Source organism: Micropterus dolomieu, unplaced genomic scaffold, assembly GCF_021292245.1.
Source record: "Micropterus dolomieu isolate WLL.071019.BEF.003 ecotype Adirondacks unplaced genomic scaffold, ASM2129224v1 contig_13314, whole genome shotgun sequence".
Classification (NCBI taxonomy): Eukaryota; Metazoa; Chordata; class Actinopteri; order Centrarchiformes; family Centrarchidae; genus Micropterus; species Micropterus dolomieu.
The window spans coordinates 38698-54480 of NW_025742300.1; the positions used below are offsets into that span (position 1 = coordinate 38698).

The 15783-nt window shown below is 40.6% G+C and overlaps 1 protein-coding gene across 1 annotated transcript in view; it reads left to right on the plus strand.

Annotated features, from left to right (window-relative positions):
• Positions 1-3134, plus strand: part of LOC123966378 (stabilin-1-like) — a 41825-nt gene extending 38691 nt beyond the window's left edge. Inside the window, exons 22-23 of the mRNA XM_046042552.1 lie at positions 1179-1283; positions 2954-3134. Coding sequence (XP_045898508.1) covers positions 1179-1283; positions 2954-3022 — 174 coding nt within the window. The 3' untranslated portion in view covers positions 3023-3134. The remainder of the gene's footprint in view (positions 1-1178; positions 1284-2953) is intronic.
• Positions 3135-15783: the final 12649 nt, after the last annotated feature.

The following is a 15783-nucleotide window of genomic DNA, read 5'->3' on the forward strand; positions in this document are numbered from 1 at the left end:
AAATTTACACAGTGCCATGGGTAGGAGTCACTCTAGCCTGATTGACAGGTCGCCATGGTAACGATAATCCTGCCTTGAAGCATACTCTGCTTTCTGGTCTATTTTCCTCTAAATGGGACCATAATTTACTAAATGAGCATCATGGTGTATTAAAGAAGACCTCAAACTAGTGATTGAGACCATAAACTCATCAGAAAAGTGTTTACTGAGCTAATTATTCAGGTGAGAAGCAGGGTCATTTTGGCATTTTTTCTAATGTAACTGGACTTCTTTTTGCAACCAGAGTCGCCCCCTGCTGGCCGTTCAATAGAATGCAGGTTTAAGGGACTTCGCATTGGATTCATGTCTCAGACGGGAAGCTTCCCGCTTGGTTAGGACACATTAAATGCAGAGAACAGGGGGGTTGACGAAAATCTGTAGAACATTTAGGGCTGAAACGATTCATCGATTAAAATAGCAAGGGACATACAAGAAGTATGGGATTATTTCAAGCTAAAGAAAAAAAACTAATGTTACCGTCTGTCCACTGTAAAACGAAACTTATGTCGCCTCAGCAACAGCACAACGGCACCTGACCAGAAAGCACCCGGTGTTCTGCCAGCGGACCACAGACAAGATAACAGCAACTTTAGCATTTAACTGAAATCATGATTGATTGTCGAGTTGAAGGCTAGCCAAAGTAAGCCGCAGACCTCAGCTGAGAATGTCCACATGTGCGTTTGTTTTTCTCCTTTTTGGGCCATGAGTTGTAACCTCAGTCAAGAGTTAACCGGGTGTTGGGGAGCTGCACCTTTTTATTCCCCTCCAGCTCTCTCTGTAGCTCAGACAATCCCTGCTACCTGTGTGTGCTAATCCATCCTTTAACCCATATTCTTTGTCTTTATAACTTATCTTTATAATAATACTGATGGGGGTGGGGGTGCCGCCGCCGCCGCCAAACAAATGTACTTCTTAAACGCCACATTGATGACTCGTCGAAATAATCGAAGCTTCAAATACTAAAATCATCGTTAGCTGCAGCCCTAATAACATTATTTTTCTAAAACTCTTTGGTTCAGTGAAGCCTGAGAGTTTGTGTGTGATATAAATGACATCTGTTAATATCTCAAATGTGATTCAGGTAGTTTACCTTCACCTTGGTAACAGCTGACAGTCATTCCCGTTGTTTCCTCTGACAGAATGAGGACGGGGACGGTGCTGCAGGCGGCAGGTCGAAGCCCACCCTGGTGTCCATCCCGAACCCTCTGTACAGCGGCTCCAGAGTCTTCTCCGAGCCATTTGGGGTGAGTCGACCAACCAGAGTCTGACTGAATATTTAAACTCTAGCAGTAGAGTCTGAGCTACTCACCGTTTCTTAAAATAAATAAACCACTGAGGATCAAGTATGGACAGAAGAGTATATACACAGGATTCCTGAAGTAAAATTCAATATCTTTTAAGACCTTTTCAGCATATTTTAAGACTGCCACGCCACTTTGATCTGTAACCGTTTAAGTCTAAAACACACTGTTAAAAGGGTTGTGTGTAAGTTTTTATAACAATAACTTTAGTAAAACAGATAGAAAATAGAAAGAGGTGAACATGTTGCTCTCAAGGGGAGGCAGCTAGAAGATGCACATACTGGCACACTGGCATCCTGCCTCTGGCTAAATCTATTTTTATTCATCAACTTTGTGCAAGACAAATGCTCTACATGGTGGTTAGTCTCTTTAATTTTAAGTAGGCTACAAACTTGTCAATAATAATAATAATAATAATAATAATAACTATTTATGCAGAACTATGACTTCAACATTTGGAAGTCAAGTTTGCTGTAGCACGTCAAACTTTTTTTTAAATGTCCCACTCCATTCAGGCTGTGATTGATCTGTTGCCAAGTAAGATTGACGAGCGCATCGGCTTTATTAAAAGTGTTTCAATAAAAGAAAAAAGGCACAGATGTAGCCAAATAGCCAGCTAACGTTAACCAAATGCTGTTTATATTTTCCCTGCTGTCTTCTGTCTTACTGATTCAGCTGCAGGCGGCGCATCTTGCTCTTGTTTTTGAGTAACGGAGTTGTTCGAGCGGCCACAGAGCTCAGTCCAACTATGTTTTGAATGACTGGTATTGGGCGGGCCGGTGTGGTAGAAGATTAGAGTCTGTTCGCACGGACTATTTTTAAGGGCGTATGAGTGTGAAATGCTCGCACTCAAAATAGGTTGAGTGAACTTTGGAAAAGACGCATCCATTTGTTCACATTCTCATGTTATTAGTAGTTATTACTAGTAGATATGTGCAGAGCTGATCCTAAGAATCAAGGCCTTTCGAAATGGGATCCTTTCTTCATCATGGCTATTGTTGCAGTACTGCCCTCTTCCTTTATGACAGCACTTTAATTTACTCTTACATATGCAGCAGAGTGTCAGAATGTGAAACATTATTTGGGCACCAGTTTGTAACTCTTCAGACAGAGAGGTTGGCAAAGTGCACAGATTTGCTAAGCTACTTATCATGAGCACTGTTCAAAAGATCCAGGTAGCAGATTCTCAGTTTCAGCTTTCACCTTGTCCACTAAAATGAAAGCTTCAGAAACAAAAAGAGAGATGCTTCTATTGTTGCTGTCCCTCCTCCGCTGCTCAACAAAGAAGCACTGTCTGGGGAAATACAAATTTTAGCTTCAGATAAACATTGGAATGCATTTTTACATAAAACTGTAAATTTTGTTCCTCTTTAATTTCTTCCTGTCCGGTATGACAGTTGAAATTATTACAGCATCATATTTCCCTTTAATTCTGTACATGATGCTTTTTCTCTTTTTGCTTTATCCTCCCCATTACAATCCTTGAACACCCTGAGGGGGTGGCTCTGGAAACAGCCATAAATATTCACTTTATGACCAGAAGTATGTTGACAGCCCTGCACACACTTTTGTTGTTGGTTTTCTGGTTTGATCACATTCTCTCCTCCTTACAGGATGCCGGTCAGGGGATGGAGCCAGCAGAACCTGAAGAACCGCCACAGATTCTGGACCTGGACCAGTAGAACCACTAAAACTGGAGCTATCAGTTTACAAACCACAATAACCTTTTGGCTTATCATGGTTCAGCTTTTTATCTGTATCCAAATAAGAAATAAAAGTTGTCCGTTTACTTAATCCAGGTTCTCTCTGGGAGGAAAACCAAATCAATGTTTTTTATTAGCAATGTTTCAAATGATTCAGTGTAATGTAAAGATGTTTCTGGTAGGGCTGGGTATAAAGTACATACGATATGATTTCAAAAGAGATAAAATTAGACAATACCGTTTATACCAATATAGTTTGATGTTGAGTTAATTAATATGTTTCGTAAAGTCCTGCCAGCGTTTGCTCCTCTCTGTCCCCCTCACCGCGAAGCCCCGCCCATCCTTGTGCTTCTGCAAGCAGCCGTCTACTCACAAAGTCTCTAACAACATGGAGGGAGACACAGAGCCTGTGAAGACCTGGCTTGTAAAAAAACAACGGTTGAGTCAGTGTTTCCCACACATACACTTTACACATTACATTACATGCCACGACACAGTGGATATTTTAAAAGCAGGGACCAGGTAAAGCGACAGTGAACACAATAGTGCAGATGTAATTCGTTAGCCTTTCAAAACAAAAACAACGTGGTAGCTAACATGCAGCATTAGCTCCTTGTTTTACATATACTGTTTGGATCAGTCTTTCTGTTTCTAGCAGCAGCTGTATTCATCAGATTAGCTCTGATAAACCCACTACCAAAAAACACCCTGTGCAGACTCCTGACTGTATATCAACAACAATCAATTAAAACACTGTGGGGTATGAAGCTGTGCAGAGTACGGTACAAATCTGAGTCACGTAATACAAGCACAAAAAGGAAAAATTCAACAATGCTGAGCAGGCAGAACGCTCCAGTGGGATATGAGGCTGCATAGAATGCGAAACAAAACTGTGCTACAGCCAGAACGCGACGCAGCTGCGCATGGTGGAATCCAGCTCTTGGCTGGTAAAGCGCCAGAAAGTGAAGACCCCAAACCGGAAGCTAAAAGAGGATCAGGAAGTAGGTTGGCCACAGTTACTTTATGCTTGTATTAATACCAGTGATATCCATCAGGCTGATTGAGAAAAGCTAAGAGACAAAGACCTTGGCTTTAGACTTTACACAGACATTTATATTCACATGCAGCATTAAGGGATTTTATACCACTAATGGGCAGAAAAGATATCAAACAAACGCTTATACCTAAAATAAACTTGTGGCTAATGTTGGGTCAGAGATAAGGCCAGGCTGGGCCAGTTGAAGGCCTGTCCCTACACTCACCAACTTATTAACCCTCAGTTAAAAATACTCTATTAGCTTTCTTCTATAGTCAATAACTTTGTTGTCTCTGGAGACGATCAAGAGACTGTGCAAAACAGTTTATTCCAATTTAGGACAAGTAAACTCGAGAAACATCCCTGCAGGTCTCAGGATGGAACTGATCTGGTGGTCAGCGAACGTCTCCTTATATTCATCTTAGACCCCACCATATTTCCATCCATCCATCGTCTGACTGCGAAATGCATTCAGCGATCTTATAATTGATCTGTATAAGCCATAAAACGTGTGACAGCAATACCACAGTATACTATAGGTGAATAAACCCCAAATTATTACTGGACATGTCCTGTTTTTATGTTAATTTTTCATAATAGGCTATGCGGTCGATCTGCTGTCTAGCATTACTAATCATGCTTATAATAAATTATCACTTCGTGAGCTCTTTGCTATACAGATCAAAAGCATTAAAGTGCTGCACAAACTTCTGTCAGTCACCGGAGTTTGAACTAAAATGCAACAGTATCTTTTTTTCCCCCCCACTTGGTCCGCACCAAATGAATCGAACTACAAGTGTGAAAGCACCCTTAAATTCACATTACCCCTTATCTCCCTTGCAGCCGACAGTACCTCCCGTCCGCTAGCTAAGTTTTGCATAGCATTGTAGGTCTATTTGCATGTTCACAGTCAGGCAAAGCTACGTTTTGCATGTTCTGCCTGAACAGCTTCTCTGCTCATGGAGAGACATTGAAAGGTTATAAGTTCATTCAAAGTTCACACAGAATATAGTAGTCTTAAAAGTTAAAACCTTAAAATCAGTAATTAAAACATCAGTAGTCAAACCTTACATCAAAAGATCATTAGTAGTCAATACCTTTACTCAGTGATCAGATTACAGTGATCCTGTCATTCATCATTGCAAGACAAAAACCAGAGTCCATCTTTTAGCAGGATGTACTGAGGAGGAGCCTGTTTAATATAGTCCTCAGTTTCCTCCTATTCTAGGCGGGCATCTTCTCATGGTCTCCACTTCTTTCTACGACTAGCTCATCTAAAAGGGAGACTCTAAATAAAACACTTAACACTCCAAACACTCAATATTATCTGTTACATTTAATATAATCAGGGGGTTAATGCAGGAGAGCTTCAGGGACTTTCCAACACTGAATCTGAATACACTGGAACTGTTTTTCCTGGCAACAAATGCTCATCACGTTCACTTTCTCCTGCACAGTTTACATTTTTTACACCCATGATGATGCTACACTGTCCTACTCCCACTTGCAGCTGTACTCTTATCTTCAAAAAGGCAGCCAGGAATGCATGCTCATATCATCATTGACTGCATAAGCGGAGGTAGCGGAGTGGCGTGGGTGCGGCCGACCCAGGGCCCCAGCCGGGTAGGGGGCCCCTTAAGTCATTCATGATGTTTAGGCAAACAGGAAGCTTCCGGTCAGCAAACTGATGCGAACACGGAAGTCCCTTAAACCTGCATTCTATCGAACGGCCAACAGGAGGCGACTCTTCTGGTTGCAAAAAGAAGTCCGGCTCCATTAGAAATACTGGTAAAATGACACTACTTCTCAGCTGATTACCTCAGTAAACACTTCGCTAATGAGTTTATGGTCTCAATCTCTAGTTTCAAGTCTTCTTCAATACAAGATGATGTTCATCTAGTAAATGACGGTCCCATTTAGAGGAAAATAGACCATAAATCAGAGTATGATTCAGGGCAGGATTATCTGTGACTGACAAGTTGTTACCATGGCAACCTGTCAATCAGGCTAGAGTGACTCCTACCCACGGCACTGTGTAAATTTATCCAGCGACATTGAAAAAGTTTATTAGGAGTTGGTTGTTCACTTTCTCTCGTGAGTACATTTAGTTTCAACACTGTTCGCTAGATAACGTTGTCAGCCCTGTTAAAATGACAGTTAATGTGAATTACAGACGCACCTAGCTAAACTAGCTAGCTCCACACACGGCCACACGCCAAACTCGAGGCTTCAAAAAGGCAGTCCACAAACCAACGGGTGACGTCACGTTGACTACGTCCATTTATTGTGTTTAGGTCAGTTTATTATCAACGTTTATTTATTTATTTTTTATTTATTAGTTTTTTTTAATTGACCAGATTCTCTGCCGTTTCTGTGTCTGTCTTAAAGCATAAATAGAAAGAGTTGCCAAAAGAGTGCTTTAAACAAGAGTGCCTTAGAATACAATACATAGCTTTGTCCTGTAACTTAAAACATTAAGATAATACACAACACATTTATCATCCTATTGAAGTTGTGTTCTTGTACAACTGAAGAACGTAAATCCAATATTAACTCTCGTCTCCCAACTAGAGAAAAAATATCTAGGTCTTTAGCTGCTATAAAAAGTAAACAAAAAAACTGAAGTCTTTGTTTTTAGAGCCAAGGAGAAATGATTAAAAGTTAGCGCTCAGCTTGAATTGGCCATTTAAAAAAAAAAAAAAAGCCAGAACTTTTGGTGTAGTCATGGACTCAGACCTGAATTTCAACAGCCACATTAAGACATTTACAAAGTCAGCCTACTATCACCTGTAGAATATATCAAGGATTAAAGGACTCTCTGCAGGATCTGGAAAAACTTGTCCATGTTTATCTTTAGTCGACTTGACCACTGTAATGGTGTCGTTACGCCCCCCCCCAAAACAACCAGACAGCCGCAGCTGATTCAGAACGCTGCTGCTCGAGTCCTCACTAAGACTAAAAAAGTGGATCACATTAATCCAGTTCTGAGGTCTTTACACTGGCTTCGTGTTTGATTGATTTCAAAATACTGCTGTTGATTTATAAAGCACTGAATGTTTTTTCTGATCTTCATTATGAACCATGTAGACCTCTCAGGTCATCTGGGACAGGTCTGCTTTCTGTCCCCAGACTCAAAACTAAACATGGAGAAGAAGCTTTCACTTTTAATGAATGCACCATATATCTGGAACAAACTCCCTCAAATCTGCAGATCTGCTGCAACTATCAGTTCTTCTCAATCAAGGCTGAAGACTTTTCTGGTTGCCGCTGCCTTTTATTAAATCAAATTCAAAGCTTTGATTAATATCTTACACTGCACTGTAACTTTTACTGTCCTGTTTCATTATTTTCTATTTAACTCTTGTAATTTTATTTAAATGACTTTTTATACTTTTATGTTGACTGTAGGTTTTATTTAAAGCTATTTGAATTTCTTTGTTGTTGAAAGAGACACATATGGTAGTTTTGAAAACAATGCTAAAGTTACACTGAACACCACATGCAGACAATATGTGCTGAAAGGTGAAATTAATTTTCAGAACAATTCAGAAGTCTGAAATTAAATGCCCGAGAAGTCTCAGAAGACAAAAGTCTCCAAATGCATTGCCTTGCTTAACAACCTGGAAGCTGAAATGTAACACTGACTTAGAAGCTGATCATCACTTATAATGCTTAAATATAGAGCTATGCAGTAATACTAGCAAAGTTGCATTCACCTATAAAGTAGTAAGATAGAAGTAAACAGCTGAACGTGTTAACATTGTTGGGCTTCTGTAAATAACAGTATGGTCTAGACCTGCTCTTTTATAAAAAGCGCTGTGAGATAACTGTTGTGATTTGGCGCTATATAAATAAAATTGAACATTAATTATTAGTCAAAACAAAAAAATATTTACACATACACACAAAATTGTAAGTCGCTTTGGATGAACCGTCAGCTAAATAAATTAATGTAATGATAGAAAAGGAAGTGAAATTGAAATGGTTTTCACTTCTTTTGCAATACATTGTTGAAAAGACCACAATATTTTAAAAAATGGTAGGAAGAAGTTAGATATTAAAATGAGATATATTAAAATAAATTCTTAATGGGATTTTAAAATTGAATGATATCAATGTATGAAAAATGTTTAAGATGACTGAGTAGATTAAAGTTGAAAAAGTTTAGAAAAATTGTAAAAATGTGGACATTTTTAATATTCCATCCATTTATTTGAATGAGAATAGTATAATGAGAAAAGTAATAGCTCATGAGTTAATTGAGCTGAATATTTTGATGTCTGAATGAAGTCCACCATTCACACGTGTAGAAAAACATGTTGTGAATGTACCAATTAAGATTACCAACAAAAACAACACTGTAAAAAATATTTTGTGCATATGTCCAGCACCAAATGGGAAGCAGCAAACTGGGTGGGTATTTTGCAAAAGGCCGAATAAACTCCTCAAATATCGTCACACGCACACGTTAGACTGTGATTTAACAGTCATATAGTGAAATTGAGTTTTGTCACTCCCATCTGTTACATAGCAGACAATATACATTAATATAGAAGCAATTTTTAAAAAATGGTAAACAGAAATAAACTATAATCAACGGAGCAGTGCTGAGAATGAATTTGAGTTTAAAAAGTCTGATAGCTTGGGGGAAGCTGTGATGTTTCCAGTCAGGATACTTTCTATTGCTCCTCTGTAAAAGCTCTTTTTACTGACAAGAACTTGGCACAGGAATTTGGCCTTCTTAAGCTTCCTCAAGAAACATTCATTTCTGAGCTTTCTTCTCGAGCATAGAGATGTGAGATGTCAGGTTCTCTGTGATGCTGATTCCCAGGAACCTGAAACTGTTCACCTGCTTCACCTCAGCTCCACTGATGTAGACAGGAGTGTGTGTGTCTTTATCTCCTTTTTTCCTGAAATCCATGATCAGCTCCTTAGTTTTGCTGACGCTGAGCAGTAGGTTGTTCTCTGAGCACTACTCTGGAAGATTATGAATTTCCTCCCGTTATGAAGTCTCATTGTTGTTTGAAATCCTGCCGATAATGGTGGCGTCGTCGTCCACAAACTTCACAGCAGAGTTCTCTCCATGTCGGGGGATGCAGTCGTGGTGTACAGTGTGAGGCCTCTTCTCACATCTGCTGTGGATACTGACAGTGGCCGGTCCTCTGGAGGTGGAGTAGACTTTACAGCTGACTCCTTGTTGAGGAGATCAAAGCGACCATAAAAAAGGTGTTAAGTTTATCTGGTAATGTGGCCTCACACGTGATGGGGGCGCTCCTGCTTTTGTAGCCTGTGATGTTTTTGATGGCCTGCCACATATCTTTGGTGTTGTTGGTGTTGAGGTCTCTCTCCAGTCTCTGCTGATGTCTCCACTTCACCTCCTTGATGCCAGCTTTCAGTCTCGCTCTGGCGTTGCTGTAAGCTTCTTTATCACCCAACCTTCACCTCTCCATTCATCCAGGCCTTCTGATTGGGGAATGATTTTTATCGTTTTAGTGATCAACAAATCATCAACACATTTGCTGATGTATGATGTCACTGATGTATATTCCTCAAGCTTAATGTGGCTCTCCTGGGTGGTGGCCTCTCTGAACATACTCTAATCTGTGCTCCCAAAACAGTCCTGTAGAGCTGCTGTAGATTCATCTGTCCACACTTTCACTGTTAATTGTTGGCTTTTCCTTTTAATCACCTGGGTGTAAGTGGGCTGAAGAAGCAGAGAAATATGGTCTGATAAACCAAAATGGGGACGGGGGAGGGCTTTGTAGCTGCCAGGAATATTGGTATAGACGTGGTCCAGCATGTTTGTTCCTCTGGTGCAAGCATCATTAATGTAGGTACACAGAATGCTGAGGCAGATTGGAGGGTACGTGTGGAGGTTTGTTTGGTGAGGAGTTCCTTGAGGTAGGGAGGGGGGGCTTCACCATGGATGGTGAGTAACGAAGGACACCTTGTACTCAATCCTGAGTGAGACAGGAAGCCAGTAAATTCAGAAAATTCTAAAAAGGTTCAGAAACTTCAAGCACCACTGTATAGCATACTTCCATGGCAATAATAAACATAATGTAATATTATGTATTAAAGAGGTGGTATTGTGCTTGTTGGCTTTTCCCCTCTCCTTTGAGTTATATATTTTTTGTGCATGTAACAGGTTTGCAAAGTGAAAAAGCCCAAAGTCCAGCCCAAAGGGAGTTCCCATCTCCCACAGAAAACTCTGCTCTGAACCGCTTGAAAACAGCTCGTTTGTAGTCCAGCCCTTCACTTCCTTTACTTGTGATGTCACAATGAAAACGCATCATAAAGCTTGCCAAGCGGCTAGCGGGGTCAGGCACGCCCTCAAACCAAGCTAGTCTGAGCGGAGGCCCTTTGGCTCGCCTTTGTTTGGTTTTCCATTGTAGAAATGTCGTACCTGTACCTGCTTCCAGGTACTTTTTTTCATATCACCTCACCTCCATCGAGGTTCCAAGTGAGCTGAGGGATACTAAAATGTAACGTGAAAACACAACAGACTGCTGATTGGTCAGAGAGATTATTCACTATTCACTGCATCATCATTGCTGCACCAGACAGAGGCCAGCAACAGGAAGTTTTATATTTTATAGTTTTCGTATGGAATTTCATCACTAAATCCACTTCTGAGAAGGTGAGAAATAAGCTGTGCAGATTTCGAATATTGACAGTTTTACGAGAAGTGATGACAGAACAAAAATGTGCTTGGCCGTCACACAGACCGCTGCAGCAACAACAGCAGAGGAAAACACAGCTGGAAGGTTTTCATACCGCTTATCTGTCTTTACATTCTGAGGAATGTTGAAACGTTTTAACTTAAAGAGAAAGCTGTGTGGATCTCTGGTGTGTGTGTCGCATTGAACATTACGTTGCAGCAGTTGTGTGTGGCGTCGCTATGACGACCAGCTACGTACTATCTCTGGGTACTGTCTGCAATGGAAAACGGAGCAGGGCCGAGTAGAGTCGAGTAGAGTCGAGTCTATCGATTTGTGCTATGGTAGCATTTTTCGTCAAGGCAGCATAGATCGTCAGAACACCGGCAACAGTTCAACGTTTAGTCCTAAAAGACTCCGACTGTTTGGGCCTGGAAATTCACAATCACAACCTGTAAGTATGATTTACTGGTTGTGAGTTATATTTAAAATAAAACACGGCAATGTAACTTTACAGACTGTTCAAGTGCGGAGTTGTTGTAAACGTTGGCTAACACAGCTAAAGTTATAACTATAATGCTAACGTTACACTCGATGTGAAAGCTACTGAGCAAACGTTCAAATTGTTTAGCCAATTTTTATATAAAAATGAGTTGAAATATGGTGATTTTTGTAATGGTTTATGGTAAGATGTGGAACAATGATGTGTGGTTGTGGACTTGTGTGTAACTTATACCATCTGCTTACAGTCGCAGTCTGAAGCGGCTTTGATTTGGATCACACTACCTTGTTTCTTACAACCCGCCCTTCTCTGCTTCTGATTGGCTAGTAGTCCTTACCTGGGAACTCTGCATATGCAACTCCCAACAAAGATTTTGTACAAGTAAGATTCATCACTCTGTAGCTCAAGAGTGGAGCGTACAACACATAGGGTGAAAAGAGGAGCTGCAGCAATGTGCAGTATGAGAAAAATATGGTGTTTTTTGAAAATTAAACCATGTAAACCTGTTCTGGTACAACCCCTAAATAAGATTTTGAGCCTGAAAATGAGCATAATACACACTCTTTAAAGTTAAATTCCCAATTAATAGCATTCTGTCTCATCCCAGGTGAAACAAGGGTTAAAGCTTGGGGTTTGTTTTGTCTTGAGCATGTCAGAATTTACACACTTTGGGCCGGATTTACTAACATCCCGAATAAAGAGTTCTAAATTACGTGTGCATTCTATAGCACGTATAATTGTAGTACCTGTTATGGGTGATTAACTAAGAATTACTGCTTAAGTTACAACAGGAGCAAACACAATGGAGGTGTAAGTATTTAAAGGAGGGTTTTGTGTTTTAATGGTTTCCGCCATGGAGAGTCGGGAGGGAAAGCAGCCACTGCGTAAAAACCTTGGTTTGTTTCATTCAGTGCGTCCTATGTGGAAATATCTGATATATAAATATATATATCTGCCCATCCTGCATAAGATTGCACTAAGTACTTGGGACAGCAGACCTGAAAAACTGCTTTGGGAAACCCCAACAGAAACAGCTACAGTATGCTGGAATGACCAGGACGCAAGGAAACGCAGAGTTGCAAGAAGTTTGGGCATGGCAGATATTACACAACTCCTTCTTGTAACTGGCTCCAGATCAGCCCTTAGGTCAGCCAACAGCTCCAATATGGCATGGCTGGAGAGGCAAAATGTACGCATTATATGTTCCTCACTCATACCAAAAATATTGACATGAATGGAAAAAACCCTTTCTCAAATCAATTCAAATTTGCTTTGACAAATGGTAAAAAAACAGTACAAAAAAACCCAATTCATATAGTTCAAATAAATAAAGATAATTTTATTTCTATATATTTGATATAGAATATCTAATATTTTTATTTAATTTTCTCTACGTCGTCTTTCATTACACCTGTGTCTCTCTCTCAACGATAACAGCAGCTTTATCTGCGCAACACTTGGCGGTTTGCACCTTCCTTTCAAACGTATTAAATACAGAGGCTGTTGCACTCACATGAAATTGCTTGTCGGCTTGTTAGATCATATTGCGTTAAGTAAATAAATGTATTTCCATGTTACCCTCCCATTACTTTGGACAATAAAATTGAAAAGCCCCAAATTGCATATTCATTAAGGCAAAAGTAGTAACAGGTGCCATCTTGCACTTCTGAAAGACGTCATTCTCCGTGCATAGAGTTAGTAGATCAGCTTACATATTAATTTGCTGGCGATATCACAATTGCACACGTTTTTACTCATGCAAATCTTTAGTAAATCTGGCCCTATATGTCTCTTGAAGGAACAAAGTGGAAAACAAGTCTTTGCTTCTGTTTTTACAGGAAATCAACATGAGTGCTAAAGGTTTTTGCTCTTTGATGTCTCAGGACATCTGCAGAACCTTTCTCAATTTCAACAAGTCATGCCACTGGACACCTTTGAGTAGTGGTGCGCAACGATAGCATGTTTTTCAAGTTCCACAATGAATGGCATCCTGTTGTATCACAAGTATTTGAGTCTGTGCCTACACATTTTATTTGCAGGTCAAGATTATCCCCGACCAAACCTAACTTATACAAATGAAGTTCTTGAAAATCACATTAATTAATAAGCAAATAATTAAAACCATTTTAGTAAATCTAAACAAAAGCTAGAGCCTCAAACTACCTGAAAATGTATAAAAACTGACACTAGTAGCCTAGTTTATCCCATTTCTTTAGCAGTCACTCTAGTCAAATCTTTATTTTTGTATTGCATTTGATAGAAATAATTATGTTTTTAAAAATCTAAATATTTCAAAGCGCTCCAAAAGGGCCCAGACTGCTTGCATGACCCTAACGACTGCATCTAGTTGTCAGAGCTGTTCAAGCCAACATCTGAAACATTCTCGGGAAGGTGTGAAACCAGTATCTCTCTGACCCAGATCCCTCTGAACAACAAGCTCCAGTCCAGAAGAAGCAAGATCACAGAAAACCACAATACGTGGGGTAACTGCAGGACCATCCTCATCCACCTGGACTCTTTAAGACGTGCTGAAGGGCGACTACTGATCACTAAAGCATCTTAACACATGAGTGGGTATTCTCATTTTTCAGGCTCCAGCAGAAAGCACAAAGCATTAACTCCCTAGAGTCACACAGGTACGCCTCTGCCTTGTTGAAACAGCATCACATTTCTTAACACACCCTGGGGAGTCTCCACTCCACTGGAAATAATTTCTATCACAGGTTTCACTGGCGTGAACTGCCCTGAAAGAACAAATGTACTATTGTACTAGTAATTTCCGAAAGTACTGGTACTTTGTGGGGGTGGGCTTTCCTTGCGGTGAAATTCTGAATGGGCAAGTAGAGGCTACTGGCTTTAACTGGAGAATGTCGGGTGTTTTTCTACGACTGCTCCTCTTTTCCACGGTTGTTTGCAAACCACTAAATCACAATCAATAGCCAAATAGCAACACAAATTTCGCCGATGTCCGCCTGAGATCACATGTCGGCATTAAACGTATTGCTCGGAAATAGCTGCTAGCATGCAGCAATGTGTTTACAGCAAATCACTTATAAATTTTGTGACTGTGACTCCCTCCATCTTGTTAGAGACTTTGTGAGTAGACGGCTGCGTGCGGACGCAGAGGGAGGGGCGGGGCTGCAAGGTGAAGGAGGGAGAGGAGCAAACGCTGGCAGGACTTTATGGAAACATTAATTCAACATCAAACTACAGGTTATAATATAATATAATATAATTAGAATATCATCAAAAAGTTTATTTCAGTAATTCCATTCAAAAAGAGAAACTTGTAAAATGTGTACATTCATTCCACACAGACTGATATATTTCAAGTGTTCATTCCTTTTAATATTGATGATTATAACTGACAACTAATGAAAACCCCAAAATCAGTATCTCAGAAAATTTGAATATTGTGAAAAGGTTCAATATTGAAGACGCCTGGTGCCACACTCTAATCAGCTAATTAACTCAAAACACCTGCAAAGGCCTTGAAATGGTCTCAGTCTAGTTCTGTAGGCTACACAATCATGGGGAAGACTGCTGACTTGACAGCTGTCCAAAAGACGACCATTGACATCTTGCACAAGGAGGGCAAGACACAAAAGGTCATTGCTTAAGAGGCTGGCTGTTTACAGAGCTCTGTCCAAGCACATTAATAGAGAGGCGAAGGGAAAGAAAAGATGTGGTAGAAAAAGTGTACAAGCAATAGGGATAACCGCACCCTGGAGAGGATTGTGAAACAAAACCAATTCAAAAATGTGGGGGAGATTCACAAAGAGTGGACTGCAGCTGGAGTCAGTGCTTCAAGAACCACCATGCACAGACGTATGAAAGACATGGGTTTCAGCTGTCGCATTCCTTGTGTCAAGCCACTCTTGAACAAGACACAGCCTCAGAAGCGTCTCGCCCGGGCTAAAGAAAAAAAGGACTGGACTGCTGCTGAGTGGTCCAAAGTTATGTTCTCTGATGAAAGTAAATTTTGTATTTCCTTTGGAAATCAAGGTCCCAGAGTCTGGAGGAAGAAAGGAGAGGCACAGAATCCACTTTGCTTGAAGTCCAGTGAAAAGTTTCCACAGTCAGTGATGGTTTGGGGTGCCATGTCATCTGCTGGTGTTGGTCCACTGTGTTTTCTGAGGTACAAGGTCAACGCAGCCGTCTACCAGGAAGTTTTAGAGCACTTCATGCTTCCTGCTGCTGACCAACTTTATGGAGATGCAGATTTCATTTTCCAACAGGACTTGGCACCTGCACACAGTGCCAAAGCTACCAGTACCTGGTTTAAGGACCATGGTATCCCTGTTCTTAATTGGCCAGCAAACTGGCCTGACCTTAACCCTATAGAAAATCTATGGGGTATTGTGAAGAGGAAGATGCGATTCGCCAGACCCAACAATGCAGAAGAGCTGAAGGCCACTATCAGAGCAACCTGGGCTCTCATAACACCTGAGCAGTGCCACAGACTGATCGACTCCATGCCACCCCGCATTGCTGCAGTAATTCAGGCAAAAGGAGCCCCAACTAAGTATTGAGTGCTGTACAT